This window comes from Populus euphratica, unplaced genomic scaffold (genome assembly GCF_000495115.2).
Source record: "Populus euphratica unplaced genomic scaffold, PopEup_1.0 scaffold5.1, whole genome shotgun sequence".
NCBI classification, from domain to species: domain Eukaryota; kingdom Viridiplantae; phylum Streptophyta; class Magnoliopsida; order Malpighiales; family Salicaceae; genus Populus; species Populus euphratica.
The window spans coordinates 1,191,352-1,207,422 of NW_011499848.1; the positions used below are offsets into that span (position 1 = coordinate 1,191,352).

Consider the following 16,071-nt stretch of genomic DNA (forward strand, 5'->3'; position numbering starts at 1 on the left):
TCAAGATTAGTCATTTAACAAGCAAAGTATTAAAGAGTGAACAAGATAACAAATATAAAACATGTTAGTATCAAACATTAAAGTCCATATTAAGTTTACACTATACTTATTCTTCCACCATTAGTGTAACCTTTTCACCTTGACATAATTAACTTAGCTAGACATAATAAAAGAAAGGAAAACAAATAAACAAAATAAGAACATAAAAGTTAACTAAGTAAAGGAAAGGAAATGAAAGGCATAAACTTAATATTAATGAAAGCAAAGCATAAACATTACAAAAAATACAAAGAGAGAAAGGAAGAGCATGATCTTGATCTGGAAACCAAGATGCCTAAATGCATAGCAAATGCCTCCTTTTATAGGCCAAAATTGGGAACTATTGATTTGATGACTAATTGATAAGTGGGTGGCCAACTTTTGACTTGGTGACAATCCTTATCTTCTCTTGTCTGCCCAAAACGTCATTGATAACGTCAAAATTGGAGCCAGTTGCAAACATGAAAGTTGTAGGCAATTGTCTCAGCTTTCTTGTGTAAAAAATTCAGCTCATTTGGACTTCTAGAACTCCAGATATGGCCAAAATACTGAACAGTGCTCGGGCTGGAAGACAGATTCGGGCTTCTTTGTTGTTGCTACAATTTGGACTTGATAATGGCCTTTTTAGATCTTGGGCTCCATATGAAAGTTGTAGGCCTATGTCTTACCTTTCCATCCATATAAATTGGACCTAAATCTGAGATCTGTAGCTCCAGATATAACCCAATTACTGAACAGTGTTCCGGTTTGGATTGCACCGACATCTCTTCTCTAAGTTTGACCATCTCTTTATCCATGCAATTTAAGTTCTTCAAGTCATCAATCAATCCTTTCATTTATGTGATAGACCTGCATTAAAAATAGACATTTACCACAAATTATAGGTATCTTATATTATTAGATATATTATTATAAAACATATTTTAGTTAAGGAGTTATTGATACTTCAAGTGCAAAATGATGATATAAAACCATGATAAAAATGCACTTTTAAGTACTAATCATAAGGTTGACTTGACTTTTTTTTTATTAAAATTTTTACAAGTTTTATCGTTCATCACTTGGTCTAACAAGTTTAATTAGAAATTAAACTTTATATTTTATATTTATTTGCTCTCTAAAGTTATCTCAGTCTTATAACTAGATTCAGAGGTTTAGTAGGTTAAATTATGTCATTTTTTTCTATGAGGTTATCTTCACTTTATGACTCGGGTCATGAATTTGGCAAATTAACATGAATAATTTTTAATGTTCATTTTTCTATAAATATATATAAGGTTATAATAGTCTTATAACCTGAATCATAAATTTAACATGTTAACTTGAGTTAACCCAAATCAATCTAATATGTTGTTATCTTAATATAAAAAACAATATGTCATCTTGAATTTTTTTAAATCAAATTATATTTTTATAAGTTATTTGAGTTGTTTTTAAACCTATAAACTCAATCAAATCATATTAGATTAATCCCTACATGATTTTTTTTCATTAGAAAAAATTAAACATTGGCAATATTTATATACTATTTTAACATTCATGAAACATTTAACTTAATTCACAACATATCACAATTTAATAATTTAATTACTTATAATCTAAAGTGTGTGGGGGTGAATATTATGCAATCATATAGGTCACTCCTTTCACGTTTTATTATGGACGTATTGTTCACTATTTTGTTTTTACTATAAATTTAAAGGAAAAATGTGTTAAGTGAATACTATACAGCCATACTATTTGCTATTTTTTTAAGGTTCTGCTGTAAATTTAATAAAAAAAATATTAAACCTGATTGAGTTCATAGTCCAAGTTCATCCCACTAGTTTTATTATGGACAAAACTATTAATTTTTTTGTTTAAGAAAAAATATTTTCTTTTTTTCTTTTTATTTTTTAAAAATTAATCTTATTTATATTTATATTTAAATTTAAATTAATATCTATTCTCTCTTTTATGTCATTTAGAAAGCCAATTTTAAAATGATGATTATTTTTTATTTTTTGAGAAAGTTTTTCTGATTAATTTATATTTTTTAATCTTTTATATATATATGAATTGTATTTTTTAAAATAAAAAAATTTATTTAATATAAAGTGGACCTAAATATAAGATCTACAACTCCAGATATGACCCAATTACCGAACAGTGTTCCGGTATGAACTGCACCGGCATCTCTTTTCTAAGTTTGGTCATCTCTTTGCCCTTGCAATTTAAGTTCTTAAAGTCATCAATCAATCCTTTCATTTATGTGATAGGTCTGCATTTAAAATGAACATTTACCATAAATTAAAGGTATGTTATATTATTAGATATATTAGTATAAAACATGCTTTAGTTAAGGAGTTATTGATACTTCAAGTGCAAAATGATAATATAAAACCATGATAAAAATACACTTTTAAGTACTAATCAATGCTGCTAGTATACATGATGAAGCAATGATTTGACTTTAATATATTTGTTTTTCCTCTTTTATCTCTATTCTTCTCGCTAAATTATAAAGGTAGTCTTTTATTTTTTTTATATTTATTTCAATCTTTATTTTTTTTATTACTATTTGTTTTGATTTTTTTATCTTGTTTTGATTGATTTTTTTTTCAATTTTATCCATCATCATTTTATTTCATTTAATTTTAGTATCAAATTTAGTTCTCATCATTTTTTTTATTCTTAATTGAATTTTGTTTTCAATCTTATATTCTAGTATTTTGTTGATTTAGAATTTTGCTATGGTATTTGGTTAGTTTTACCTTCTATTTGGTTGGTCTTGAACTCATAACAAGAATCGAAGTTTCAAAGGTTAATACGTGTGGATTTTGGTTTTTTTTTATTAGGTTTTTTTTTTAATTTTTTTTTCAATTTATTACTTGAACATTTGATTCATTAGGAATTGATCCTTGTTCTTTTTTTTTTTAATTTTTTTTATAGAATTATCTTAATCTTATGCTCAGGATCACGAGTTTAGAAAGTTAATCCAGGTTAATTTATTTTTTATATTTTTTTAATTTTACTTTTTAATATTAAATTGTTTAATAATTAAAATTTATAGTTTTATTAGTTTGCTTCCGACAAGTTTTATTAGTTTTTTAGGTTGTGAATTTTTTTTTGTCAATTATTATTGTTATATTTTATATATATATTATTTAAATTAATTAAATTCAAACAAGTCAATAAAGCGACTCTTAAGTTTTTTTGGCTTTCTGGAAACATTTGCATTGCCTTGGCACTTTTTTCACGTTAAAAGAAATTACGTTCGACCACGGCAGAGCGCTACCCCTATCTAGTTATTACTATGCAACAAATTGATTCCCTTGTAGAAAGGTTTTTCTGTGGTCCCTCCACCCAGACTGCCCATGAATGAAAGTAATTGAGACATCACCTTTGGACTCATGGCCACTAACACACACACTTTAGAGATGACTATGACCCATGAACTACACCTCTGCCTCCATGATCCCTCCTCGACGTTTGAACTTTCCTTGGATGCTTATTTTTCTCTCACCAATTTCTAATCTTCCCTAGAACTCCATCCTTGGCATCTAGTAAGCTCAGCCTGAGCTGCTCAGGGACCGTGTAATGGAGTGCATTCTTTGAGAAGGATGCATTATTGCATTGTTACCACAGGGTTCTTATCTAATTTAGCGAAACCCTAAACTTCGCTTTCCTGTTTTTGCACATGCAGGCGTTTATAACAAGCTGCAAAGAAGTCTCTGTTAATATTGCGTGGTATTTGGGAAGAAGACTTTGAAAAGTCAATAGGTCAACTTCTCTTTGATTTGCTAGCCAGTGGGAAGGAGTCTTTCAAAGACCAGGGGCAAATTTACTGGGCTAGTGCTATCACCGACCAAACAGACGATATCTAACATGTGAATTTCGCAGGGCTACCCCACCTGCTGTCCATCTTAATCATTAGTCTTCCTACTCAAGTTTCCAAGTCACCTGACGTGTGTTGCCAGATAAAGAATTATGTACTTTGAAGAGACACCAAGACATAGTTCAAGCAAGAAAAGTTGATCCTGTTGGTGTCTCCATTTTGTTTCTTAAAATTGGGAGCTCGGGGATGGCTCCCGTCCCTTTGCTGGTTTTCTTTGCCCTCTTTCACCCTTTGCTTATTTGCGCTTCCAAAGAAGATGGCTGGGCCTTCAAGAACTGTCTGCCTTTCACTTGTGGAAAGCTCGGAGAAATCGGGTTCCCATTTGCCAACAACACAAGTCCTGAGATATGCGGTCCCTATGCGGTGGATGGTTGTGACGAAAAATCTCAAAGGATCCAACTAGTAAGGGGAGGAAAACGGTTTGAACTTCACAGCATCTCTCAGGCTGGTACCATTTCAATCACTGATGAGCAATTGCGGGGACATTTGAATTCCAATTCATGCGATTCCTTCAACAATTTGAATCTTCCAGCCAGTCTCCCATACTTAACTATTCGAGAAATCTCCAGCCTAACTTTATTCAAATGTGACCCCAGTGTCAATTTTCCTAAACATCTTGAATTTAAGTATACAGGATGCAAGAACTTCAGCATCTATTATACTCGCGACACCAGTCTGCCTAGTCCTCCACCTACCTGTTCAATTCTTCAGCTCCCAGTGAACAAAACCGAGAGTTATGGTGACATATTCAGGCTGTTAACAGCTACCTTCTCTATTGAAGTGTTCGTATGGCGTCACTGTTATCATTGTTATTTGAAAAGAGGGGAATGTAAAATCATCAAAGGAAAGCCCAAGTGCATCCATTCAATTGAAGGTATGATATGCATGGACACAGCAAAAATAGGGAGAGATAAATACATGTAAGTTTATTTGTATTTGTATACTACGACCCCGTATAGTCCTGAGGACCTTAAGACATTTTACTAGACCTACTATTCGTTATATCTGGTATTCCACTAAATTCCTGTCTTCTATGCAATTGATTTTAGCTTACTGGGTTTGGTTTACAATTATGGGTCGTGAGAATAGAATTTAGCTTGCCACAAAATCCCATATTACTCATAAGCAGGTCCTCCTTGCTCTGAATTTTTTGTTTTGTTTTTTGCTGATTTTTGTTCATATTAAATATTGGAGAATTCGATTTGGCAAAGCATGCATAAATTCGTTGTTTTAACTTTCTTGCACTAATGCCATATTTCCTTTTTTTATTCGTGTTGCAGAGAGAGAAAAATTGAGATTGAAGCTCGGACTAGGTAATTTACCTCTCAACATTTCGATCTCTTCTGCATATGTTTCGGCAACAACATCCAATGAAAAACATCCTGCCAGTAAAATAGTTTCATCCAAGGATATATTTAAAAAGTACAGTACTCTTCTTTTCAACTGCAGGTCTCGGAATCCCTTTCATGGTGTTAATAATTTTGGTGTCCGTATTTTTCATCCGCTGGCATCGACACAAGATAAAACACATTTCCTCTAACGTCAATTTAGCAAATGCTTCTTCAGATCCCTCGTCAAAATCAGACCCGGAAGGGGACAGTAACTACTTTGGGGTCCCCATCTTCTCCTATTCTGAACTTGAAGAAGCCACAAACAACTTCGATTCCAAACAAGAAATTGGTGACGGCGGTTTTGGAACTGTATATTACGGTAGGTTTTCTTAACTGAAAAACAATTTACTGTAGGTTTTCTTAACTGAAAAACGAAGGATGAAAGAAAGAAAGCGAGCGACTTTATTTATGGGCTTTTCTTTTTTTATTTATCAATCTCGACAGGCAAACTACGAGATGGGCGGGAAGTTGCAGTCAAGCGCCTGTATGAACACAATCGTAAGAAGATAAAGCAGTTCATGAATGAAATTCAAATCCTTACTCGCCTGCGCCACAAAAATCTCGTGTCTCTTTATGGGTGTACTTCTTGCTACAGCCGCGAGCTCCTCCTTGTCTATGAATACATTCCCAATGGCACAGTTGCAGATCATCTCCATCATGATCGAGCCAAATCTGGTTCACTAACTTGGACTATTCGAATGAGGATTGCCATAGAAACGGCTAGCGCATTGGCTTATCTGCATGCAACTGATATCATTCACCGGGATGTAAAAACGCACAATATCCTTCTTGACAACAATTTCTGTGTGAAAGTTGCAGATTTTGGGCTTTCCAGGTTGTTCCCCAACGATGTCAGTCACATCTCAACTGCTCCACAGGGAACACCTGGCTATCTTGACCCAGAATACCATCAGTGTTACCAGCTGACAGCTAAGAGTGATGTCTATAGCTTTGGTGTTGTCCTCATTGAGCTCATATCATCAAAGCCTGCTGTTGATATGACTAGGAATCAGCATGAGATTAATTTGGCCACATTAGCAATAAACAAGATTCAAAAATGTGCATTTGATGAGTTGATTGACCCATATCTTGGGTACAAGTCAGATGAGGAAATTAAAAGAATGACAACTTCAGTTGCAGAGTTGGCTTTTTTATGCTTGCAGCCGGGCAAGGAAACCAGACCTTGTATGAATGAGGTGCTAAAGGAACTAAAAGCAATGGAAAGTGGGGGGTATGAGTTGGAGAATCTGGAACAGGAGCATGGTGATAACGATGCATCAAAGAAAAAGGATCCTCCGGATTGTGTTGTGGCTGCATTGCTAAAGAATATCCGGTCACCGCTGTCATCGAATTCCACAACTGATCAGTGGTTTAGCAGTTCTGCTACACCTAATGTCAGCAATTAATATTTCTACTTTGTGCTCCGTTATTAGTATATTTTGGTCGTTACATACGGGCGTCAACATGTAACATCTAATCCATGTCGAAACTGCAACAGAGAGATTGATGGCCAGAAAACTGCAAACCTTCTCTTTAATTTACACCTCGAAAATATCCTCAATACAATTTGTGCATCCCATGGCTCCTCCAGAACTCCAAATGCTTTGAACTATTTATGTTCTGTTTCTTTACCATCACTCTCCTAAAACTAGAACTGTAAATGGTTATGTTTAACAAGCAAATTAAATCCCTGATATTCGAACAGATTTCTCCACTGATGCTCCTGCTCTACAACAGGTTCATCCAATAGTGGTCGATAGAGAACGGAAGAGGAGCTAGAAATGCTTGGTCATGGCAAGTTCTATGCATATATCTCCAAGCCAATTGGAAACTGAAGATACCATATTGTTATCCAAGGTTCGAATGTAGGGAGGCCGGGAGAAGAATTCTTCTTTTTGCGAGGAGGACGTGCTTACTCGATTAGGAAGAAATCGAGTGTGCGAGAGCTAGCTTGAAAAATTAAATACTCATACTGATAAGACTTAAAATAATAATAATGATAATGATAATTAGATGAAACATCTAAATTTACTCGATTGATCTAATAGCTGACTTCTGTCTAATCTTGATGCTACCATGCATAAAGTTATGATAATATTAAATAATTTTTATTTAAGATGGCTTTTATATCATTATATAAGCTGTTTTATGAAAATATATTTTTCTGAAATAATTTATTTGATGATACAAACATACATGCATGAATAGTTCATTAGTTATCTTACGGTGAATTGCCAAATACATTTTTTAATATTGAAACTTGAGTTATTGTGTGTTAATATTTAATACATTCAAAAAGAAAAATACGTATTGGTTAATTGAATGAATTTTAAAAATAAATAAATAAAAATAGAGCATGATAAATTTAGGAAATTTACCTGATGATAATAATTAGTAATGAGCATTTGGAAAGATGGCCTTGTTTGTTTAATGAGTTACTAACACTTATCAAGGAAACTATATTTTTGACGATACAAAAAAAAAAAATTATGATTTATGTTTAGAGAATAACAAGGGGTGTATGATCCATTTAAAAAATAAGACAAAGAAAAAAAGAAAAAATATAAAATAATCTCCCGTTAATATTTCTTCTCTATTTATATCTATTTTTGTCGTCTTTGAGATTTGTCCGGGTGTTGATTCTTTGATCTCTGCAAAGAAAAGCAAAGGACAAAACAGACTTTTCCAAAGCCCTCTTCTAATCGATGAAGACAAAATAATTTTCTCATTTTCCAAGATATTCCATTCAAAGCAAGGAAGGAAGGAAGCACGCACTTTAAGAAAACTAAAGTAGAGAATTGGAGATTTCCAAAACTGATCCTTTCCTCTTTCTTCCAAGCAAAACCACAGACACACAAACATCATTATTACCATCGCTCTGATAGTGATAGATACTCCCTATTTTTATTTTAAATTCAAAATTTTCCACCGAAATTTCAGGTAACTTAAATAGACAGACAAATCAGATATAGAGAGCGAACAAATTAAGAGACAAAGAGGGAGGAACCTGCCAACAATGGCGACGTTGCAGAAATTCAAGCTTCTAGCAACACAATGCGGCGTTGCACAGAGTCCAACACGAAGCCCGAGAACGAGTCCTCTTGTCCACCTCCCCCAGCGCCGTAAAACCACACTCCGGATGCTCCTCGGACGCCGCTCTCCTCGTCGCCAGGAACCACAGCTACCGCCGATTCACCCGGTGGCGCCGTTGCCGGAGAGAAAGAGAGACACTTTGAAGGACTTGTTTATATCTTCGGCGATGTCGTTTGATGATGAATTAGAAGAGGGGAAGAGAGGGGAAGAGAGGGAAGATGTGATCGGAGGATTTGGAGGTAAGTGTGAAGTGTATAGGATGAAAGTTAACGGTTTAGGAGATGGACCGGGTTCGCCTAGACCCGGTTGGATCGGGCTTAGACACCGGTCTATTTTGAGGAGAGCTTGGCGGCCTATGCTTGTAGCTATCCCCGAGACCGAGGAAGTTCAATGTTAATTTGATTTTAACTGCCATGTCAGGGGTTTTCTACTGTTACTGAAGTGCTAGTAAATAATTTTGGTATTAATCCAATTTTTTTGGGTTAAAAAAAAAGAAGAAAGGAGTGTTTCTATTTGCCGATATGAGTTAGGGCTGTAGAGGGGTAATTTGATTTAACTATGCAAATGAAATACTGGATTTCTCAAATTCAGTTATGATTACAGTTAACCTTTTTCTTCCTCCTTTCTTTCTTTCTTCCTCCTTTCTTTGTTTTCTTTTATTTATTTTAGACCAAATATATTGGTGCATTCAGTTTCATACATCGTATTGGAGTGGCGTTCTGTTTTTCATAGGTCCCAAGTGTTTAATTCTTCCAAATACTCTCTCAAAAATAATATCAGAATTAGATGATGCATGGTCTGTCAACATTCCTGTACTTGTTGCGTGGTTGAAGATTTTTAATCATAAATAACTGGTAGCGAGGATGTCTCTCTCTCTCCAAAGCTTGCTTCTTGACACGGTTATTTATCTTTGTTACTCTGAAGCATTATATTGAATTTTGCTGGCGGAGAATATCATGTAAAAGAAGGAAAGAGGATGAGCATTGGAAAAGTGGTGTGTGGTGCAAGAATGACAGCCTGCAATGAAAATGTCGTGCTGAATTTGAGTGTTGAACGCTTTCGAAGAAGGTGTGCAGGAGAAAGTGAAAGTGGATTGGACTAGGAGGGGGAAGAATAGTGTATGGGACCCGATCATAACACGGGAAGAAAAGGTCGAGGAAGAGGGCACCCTCACGCAAGAAATAATTTTAAAAAAAAACAAAAAAGCTCGACAATGAAGATGCCTGTGGGAGAAGTCATGCTTCTTCCACTCCTCCATAAAAACTAAATTTGGCGCCCTTGCATTATATTTTCACTTCAAGTGGTATAAGAATCACCATCTTTCACCGAATATATGATTAGTCTGACAGCCTTGTTTTAGCATTCTGTGTTCTCTAATTTTGCAGCGTTTTTGCCTACAGGAAGCTTCCTGGCCCTCTGCGATATTGATGCTGCTATTGTTATCTGGTCTCAAGATTAACTTGTTTTAAATAAACCCTACTCTCGAAATGATTCTGAAGAACTAACAAATTACAAGCTTGACAACAAGCGAAATGTAAATATGCATACAATACAAGTCAAGATTCTAGACACCTGCTCATCCAAATCTAACCATGATATCCTCTTGCTCCCCCAAGTAAAGTTGAGAGGACGGAAATATCTAAAATGCCTGGTCCACGCATGCACATCATTAAATCCATCGATCATCCCCAACGTCCAAAGCGGAAGTCAGGAATTGAAAACTAAACGCAGTATAAACAGCCCGAGGACGGAAAACAGGAAGAAAAAATAAAAAAATAAAAAAGACTGAATCAACCAACTTAGGCCTTACCTTACCTTACAAAAAAATAAATCAAAATTTAGAAGAGAGAATTTTGCATTTTTTTATTACCTTCACGTTTAACTTGTCCATTTCATTTTCTGTTGAGAATTTCCCCAACAGGGATGTTGTAAAGAAACAGCACCAATCAGTGCGCAGCAGGGAGCTGCTCTTTGTTTCCCAAAGGAATAGAGGGAGTCTTATTTGGTTGGGTTTGTGATTGCCCCGAAACGGTGTTGTTACAATTAACATTTCCTTTAATCTCCTGCTGAGGTTTGGCACGGTCATCGGATTTAGTCCGGGCATGTGAATGCTTCTTGTCAGGAAGCAGAAACCGCTCGAAGAACTTGTGTATCATCTCATAACTGGTAAATGTAATCACAGCAGACGGGGTTGTTCTCATTAAGTTAGTCGCACAGCCACGGTAAAATCCACGAAAACCTTCCTTTTGGAACACTTTCTTAATACAATCAACAACACCGGCATAATGGGCCTCAGAATTTCTGAGCTGCCCTTGCTCTTGAAGTCTTGATCGCACCACCTGGTATTTGACATTAAGATATTATAACAACTGACAAGCACACACAGGAAGGGGATGGAGTTTTCATGGGAGATAAACCCTCACTAGAGTAAAGTTCCATGTCAAAGCATACCTCATGTGGATAAGTCAGTACAGAGGCAAGTACTTTGGATACTGAAGAGGCAATTGCAACATCCCCAGGGCTTAAATTATTAACAGTTGTATTACCTGAGAACTTCAAAATAGTTTAATCAGAGCTGTTTGAATATAATTACAGAAGTTGGACTGAAAACCCAGAAAGTGTAAGATAATAAACAATACCCTTCTTTGCCATGTAACACTTGATCTTTTCATATGCTGGAAATTGAATTGCAACATGACTTATCCCAGCCAAAGAAGGCAAAATCCCACTGTTTCAAACAAAGAATGCAGCATTATGAAACCAAATCATGAGAAGAAGATTTTCTAATCATCTTAAAACAATAGCACAAATGCTTGCAAAACATTACAAACATAAAGGGGCTTAAATATTACAGAAATGTACTTTCACATTGATTCCTTCAGCAATAAAAAGCTTAATCAAGAAAGCTGGGTCAAAATTAAGAGTTTACACCAGACCTGTACAAGCCTAGCATGCCTTCCTCTTGTTTAATCCGCCTCAAAGCAGAAAGTACGCTTTTGTAAGGAACCACACCTGGCCTCATTCCTTGCGTCTAAAAGAGAAGAAAAACAAATGAATATCTAAAGTGGAACAGCAATGGTGCAACAATTATTAATCGATTATAAGCTATGCAGAATAACAGTTGTTCACGTGTAATATCAGAGTACCCGGACATCCAAGCAAAGAATAATCAGGCATCCTAGCCAATCAGAATATAGAAAAGAAAGTTTCTTCTCTAACACAATGTGGTCGCACACATTGACTGTTTAGGGTCTAAGAATAACTAAATATACAAGGGAAACACAATGTTAAATAGTGTTGACTGAAATTTCTTCTCTTATTTTGAAGTTTGAAGATGTATGCTTGCTTGGGTCAAGAATCCTGCTAGAATTGATGAGGAGTTTGATCCTCAGAACTCCACCCACTCTCCAGTTATGACCTGGTTTAGATACTTCTGTGCGACTAAAATATATAGCGACATGGTTGTCCCAATTCAGCTATGAACTCTGGCAAGGCAGCAGCTTAAACCAAGCGCAACTAGAAAGTCCATTCCAATAAAAACATGTGCATATACGTTTGTCAAATCAAATACTACAGTGAAGTTTTGATAGAAGCCTTCAACAATTTAGCAGGCAGCAATTATAGTTGACATGTGATAGAACCATTGTGATCTTAACAAATATACATATTCAGAGGAAATCAGATTCATAACCATGCTGACTTACCTGGAGTCTGGTTTTCACAACCCACAATGGATTTGTAACAATGGATGTGGCAGCCCCAGAACCAGCAGCAGCTACCATGTTTGCACCAACTGAGAGCTGGCTATCCCCATCCCCTACAATATGAGAACATAAGATTTTAGAACAAATCAAAATAAGAACAGTACTTGACATTCTTCAATCTCAGAGAGAATATTAATAGAACAAGGTTTCTCATGTGAACTCAAAAGAAGACCAACACATAATTTTCAAGTAAGAAACTCTTAGAAAAACCAACCATTTGAAAGGATGCCTTTAAGTTGCTCGTAAACTGTGAAACACACCTACAAATTAAATGAAGACATTTGTCATTACAGGAAATGTGAAGAGCACATAAGGTGGTAGTTCTCATGTGTTTGTCATGAGAAAGAAAAAAAATTTAACACAGTTCCCTTTGATCAATCCCAGAGATAATCTATGCCCTGGAATTTAGAGGGTGTTTTCATTATATAATTTTTCAATCAAGATGGAGAGGGTGATGGCTTCTTATTGATCATTGTCTTCTTTCTGCAGACATGTCAACAATTATTTTCCATTCATTGGAAAATAAAACCAGATTTCCAATTCCCCAACATTAAAATTCTCCACAAGAACACAAGGAAGAACCAAAGAGGCAAGCTTGGGACAAGGTGGATTCAGAAAATCCACACTTTAAGTCCTAGATCATAGACTTTACATTTTAGCCCAACTAATCACATTGTCAGCACCCTAGTGTCTTTCAATCATCTATCTATAAAAACAAAAATTATAAAGCAACATAGGCAATACTCACAGCCCAGTTCGGAAGAAGTGCCATTATTGTTGGAGAGAGCCCACGATACAATCCCTTAAAACCTTCAGTTTTCACAATGTGTTGAAGACTTGAGATGATGATGCTACCTGAGCATAGAGGGCACGGAAGAGCACAAGAATGGGTTTAAATCAATAAGCAAGGAAACTGCACTATCCATCTGGTATTTGGAGAATAATCATATTTTCTAGTTCATCTGAGGAATGATGGAAATCCAATATACTCTGAATGTCACAATTACCAGTTAATATTGATTGCGTAGGACAAATAGGGAAGACAATGCATGCATGTTTAGGGGAAAAGGTCAAGAAGATGGAGGAAGGAAGTTAGAAGTTTCCCATTGAAATAGATGACATAATCGCAACACTTTATGGACTGTCTTAGTACTTAAAACCAAAAATATATTATAAACCAACAAACAAGCACCTGTAAACAAAAATTACCACTCAATATCTCAGTTTAGTCATAAACAAAAAATCGGGGTTCATGTTCCTATTAAGTTACTTGTCAAAGCTATTTAGCCTTCTGTTTCTTAAAAAGATGCAGTCTTTACTCGTCTAAATATCTAAAAACCAATTCAATCTCAAAATACATCCCTAGAATGTGCACCATAGATGCTTATAAGTTGACCAATTCATAGTTTTTCAAAGGATTACCATAAAACATTATATTCAAGGGCACAAAATCTTCCATACCTCCTTGACCTGAATTGGGAGGCAAGGCATGGACTTGTAACCTTGTCTTGATCACATCCAATGGGCACATAAAAGTGGCTGAAATAACACCTGCAAGAAGAATAAATTATATAATCTTGCAGAAATTATCCAATCTTTAATCACCTAAACTTGCATGCACCAACCAACAAACAAAAATTCTTGTGATTTCTTGAATTAGACATAAAACCCACAAATTAAAATCACAAACAAAACATTATCAACCAAAAGTCTTGAGCTTTATCAAGCAGACCTGCGGAGGCACCAGCACCAGCATGGCATGCTAACTCCCTGGGGCTTCGCTTATGGACAGCTTCCCCACCTCCAGTCATCTTTGAAAACTCAGTATAATTCTAAGAATTCTATAAAACAAAACCAAATCAATATATATACCTACAGGTATATGAAAAAGAGAGAAAACACGAGCCCCTTCTCTCTGTTGCATTACATTGACCAAGAGGGCTATGTTTTCGAGGTGGGGTTGGCCCCTTTAAAGGGTTTTTAGGACTGAATTTTACCAAATCACCATGGCAGATCTATATCTATATCAATCAATATATATACCTACAGGTATATGTAAGAGAGAGAAAACACGAGCCCCTTCTCTCTGTTGCATTACATTGACCAAGAGGGCTATGTTTTCGAGGTGGGGTTGGCCCCTTTAAACGGTTTTTAGGACTGAATTTTTTTGGACGGAATTATTTTGGACCCGGTAGCTCTTAGACGTGGAAGAAACACTGAATTGAAGAGGTACGAGTTGCCTTCTGGCAAGTTGTTTTGGAAGGGAATGAATGGGATCCTTAAGGAAGTGTTTTTTTTTTTTTTTTTTCAAACTAACGATGGATAAAAAAAGAATGGGTCTTTGCTAGAATACTTTATTCGTATTTTTCATAAAAGAAGGATGAATATTAGCACTTTTTACTGCAGGGTTTGTTTTTGCTTTGCGTTTTGAATGGGAAAGCTGGTCATGTGAAATCAGAACCTTATTTTTCCGTCAGTGGAGAGTGAGTAAATTAACTAAATTATTTACGATATCCGCAGTTAATTGAACTGAACGCTTTTTGAATTATTTTTTTATAATTTCATTTATAAAAAAATTAAAAGAGAAAATTAGTTGGAATTTATATATATATATAAATAAAAAGTATTTTTTAAAAAAAATTCTATCAGGATACAAAATAAGCAATAAATTTTCTCTGGAGAGCACGAAGCATCTCAATTTTTTCTATGGAGTTACATGTTTCCCAAAACAGTAATGATCTTTCCTTTGCTCAGCAAATACATTCTTGATCTCATAACTAAAGCCAACATGATAACTAAAGCCAGCATGATAGATGCTAACTAAATCAAGGGTTCGTTCTGGACGACGGACTTCACGATGACAAGAAATGGAATGAACTGAATTAGACAGCACAGTAAAATGAGATTGTACTGAATCTCACTGCCATAGACAAATACATGTGATTATTAACTAAATAAAGTTTCCGCATAAGTTATTGTAGTCCCTTAATTTTTCCAATAATTTATTTTAGTCCTTATTTGTTATTCTTATGATATTCTTGTCCCCATAGGAAATATTTCTGATGCTTTGATTTTATGGTGCCACGACTTAGTCTTCAAATCATTTTTTTTGCAATTAAACCCCTGCATGTAAAAGATTATTTTAATAAAATTTAGGTAAGCTTGATCAAACTTTAGCCACTCAGATTAAAAATTTAATGAATAATTGAGAAATAACTACTCTTATTTATACTATTGGATAAGTTCATCTCGCTCTATAGTAAAACAAGTTTTTTTATTTCAAGATAACTTTGGATAAAACAAGAATTCTAATATGTTTACCAAACACGCCATAACTAACCCATTCGTCTTGACATTGCATTTTCAGTTCATAAACTAGCTTGGTTCACGGCCAAGCAATTTCAAATTCGTTGGCCATCAGTGAAGTGTTATTTTTCAGTATATACCTTTATTTACACTTCGACCCTCTGTCACGGCGACTTCACCGTTTTATTTTGGACAGGTGATCATGCTACGACATGCGACACTTTTACGGTTCTACCTCTGCTTGTGTATCTTAGCCCCGGTCTCTTTTCGGTGAAGCTCATTCTTCCTTGATGATTGGAGTATCGAAAAGAGGTCATCGGTCGTGACTCTAACTTGAATTAGTTGGCTTCGATCTCCCCTTCACAAGCTCCGTCATATACAGTTCTACTGAACAAAGCTCTTGTGATTCATCACGAAAATCTAGACATCATATATTCTTGAATTTTATTATATTATATTGATTAATTATTATTAACATAAACTAAGATTTGTGGGGGAAAATATTGTAGCTCAAAAGAGAAATTACTGGTCATTGAAATAGTGGACTGAAAAGTTTGACCATTTTATCAGAAAAGACAAAACTGACTTTTCATGGGATTTA

At 35.2% G+C, this 16,071-nt stretch overlaps 3 protein-coding genes across 4 annotated transcripts; 2 read left to right on the forward strand and 1 right to left on the reverse strand.

Annotated features, from left to right (window-relative positions):
• Positions 1 to 3,784: 3,784 nt before the first annotated feature.
• LOC105113105 (Protein kinase superfamily protein) lies at positions 3,785 to 6,900 on the forward strand. The gene is made up of 4 exons (XM_011009135.1): positions 3,785 to 4,790; positions 5,197 to 5,229; positions 5,366 to 5,626; positions 5,752 to 6,900. Exons 1-4 carry the CDS (start codon positions 4,103 to 4,105, stop codon positions 6,711 to 6,713), a joined length of 1,944 nt encoding a protein of 647 aa, XP_011007437.1. The 5' UTR covers positions 3,785 to 4,102; the 3' UTR covers positions 6,714 to 6,900.
• Positions 6,901 to 8,010: 1,110 nt separating this feature from the next.
• On the forward strand, positions 8,011 to 9,007 carry LOC105113096 (uncharacterized). Its single transcript, XM_011009125.1, has one exon. The coding sequence runs from the start codon at positions 8,324 to 8,326 to the stop codon at positions 8,795 to 8,797; it is 474 nt and encodes a 157-aa protein (XP_011007427.1). The 5' UTR covers positions 8,011 to 8,323; the 3' UTR covers positions 8,798 to 9,007.
• An 870-nt stretch (positions 9,008 to 9,877) lies between these two features.
• On the reverse strand, positions 9,878 to 13,996 carry NDT2 (NAD+ transporter 2). 2 transcript variants are annotated; one of them, XR_839883.1, is made up of 10 exons: positions 13,897 to 13,996; positions 13,626 to 13,715; positions 12,913 to 13,019; positions 12,379 to 12,424; positions 12,105 to 12,217; positions 11,337 to 11,431; positions 11,040 to 11,128; positions 10,852 to 10,946; positions 10,271 to 10,739; positions 9,878 to 10,121 (listed from the first exon to the last, which is right to left on the reverse strand). XR_839883.1 is itself a non-coding variant. In XM_011009108.1 (9 exons), exons 1-9 carry the CDS (start codon positions 13,973 to 13,975, stop codon positions 10,347 to 10,349), a joined length of 1,107 nt encoding a protein of 368 aa, XP_011007410.1. In that variant the 5' UTR covers positions 13,976 to 13,996; the 3' UTR covers positions 9,980 to 10,346. The 2 variants fall into 2 exon arrangements, 1 of the variants encoding a protein (XP_011007410.1); XM_011009108.1 differs by having other exon boundaries at positions 9,980 to 10,739.
• Positions 13,997 to 16,071: the final 2,075 nt, after the last annotated feature.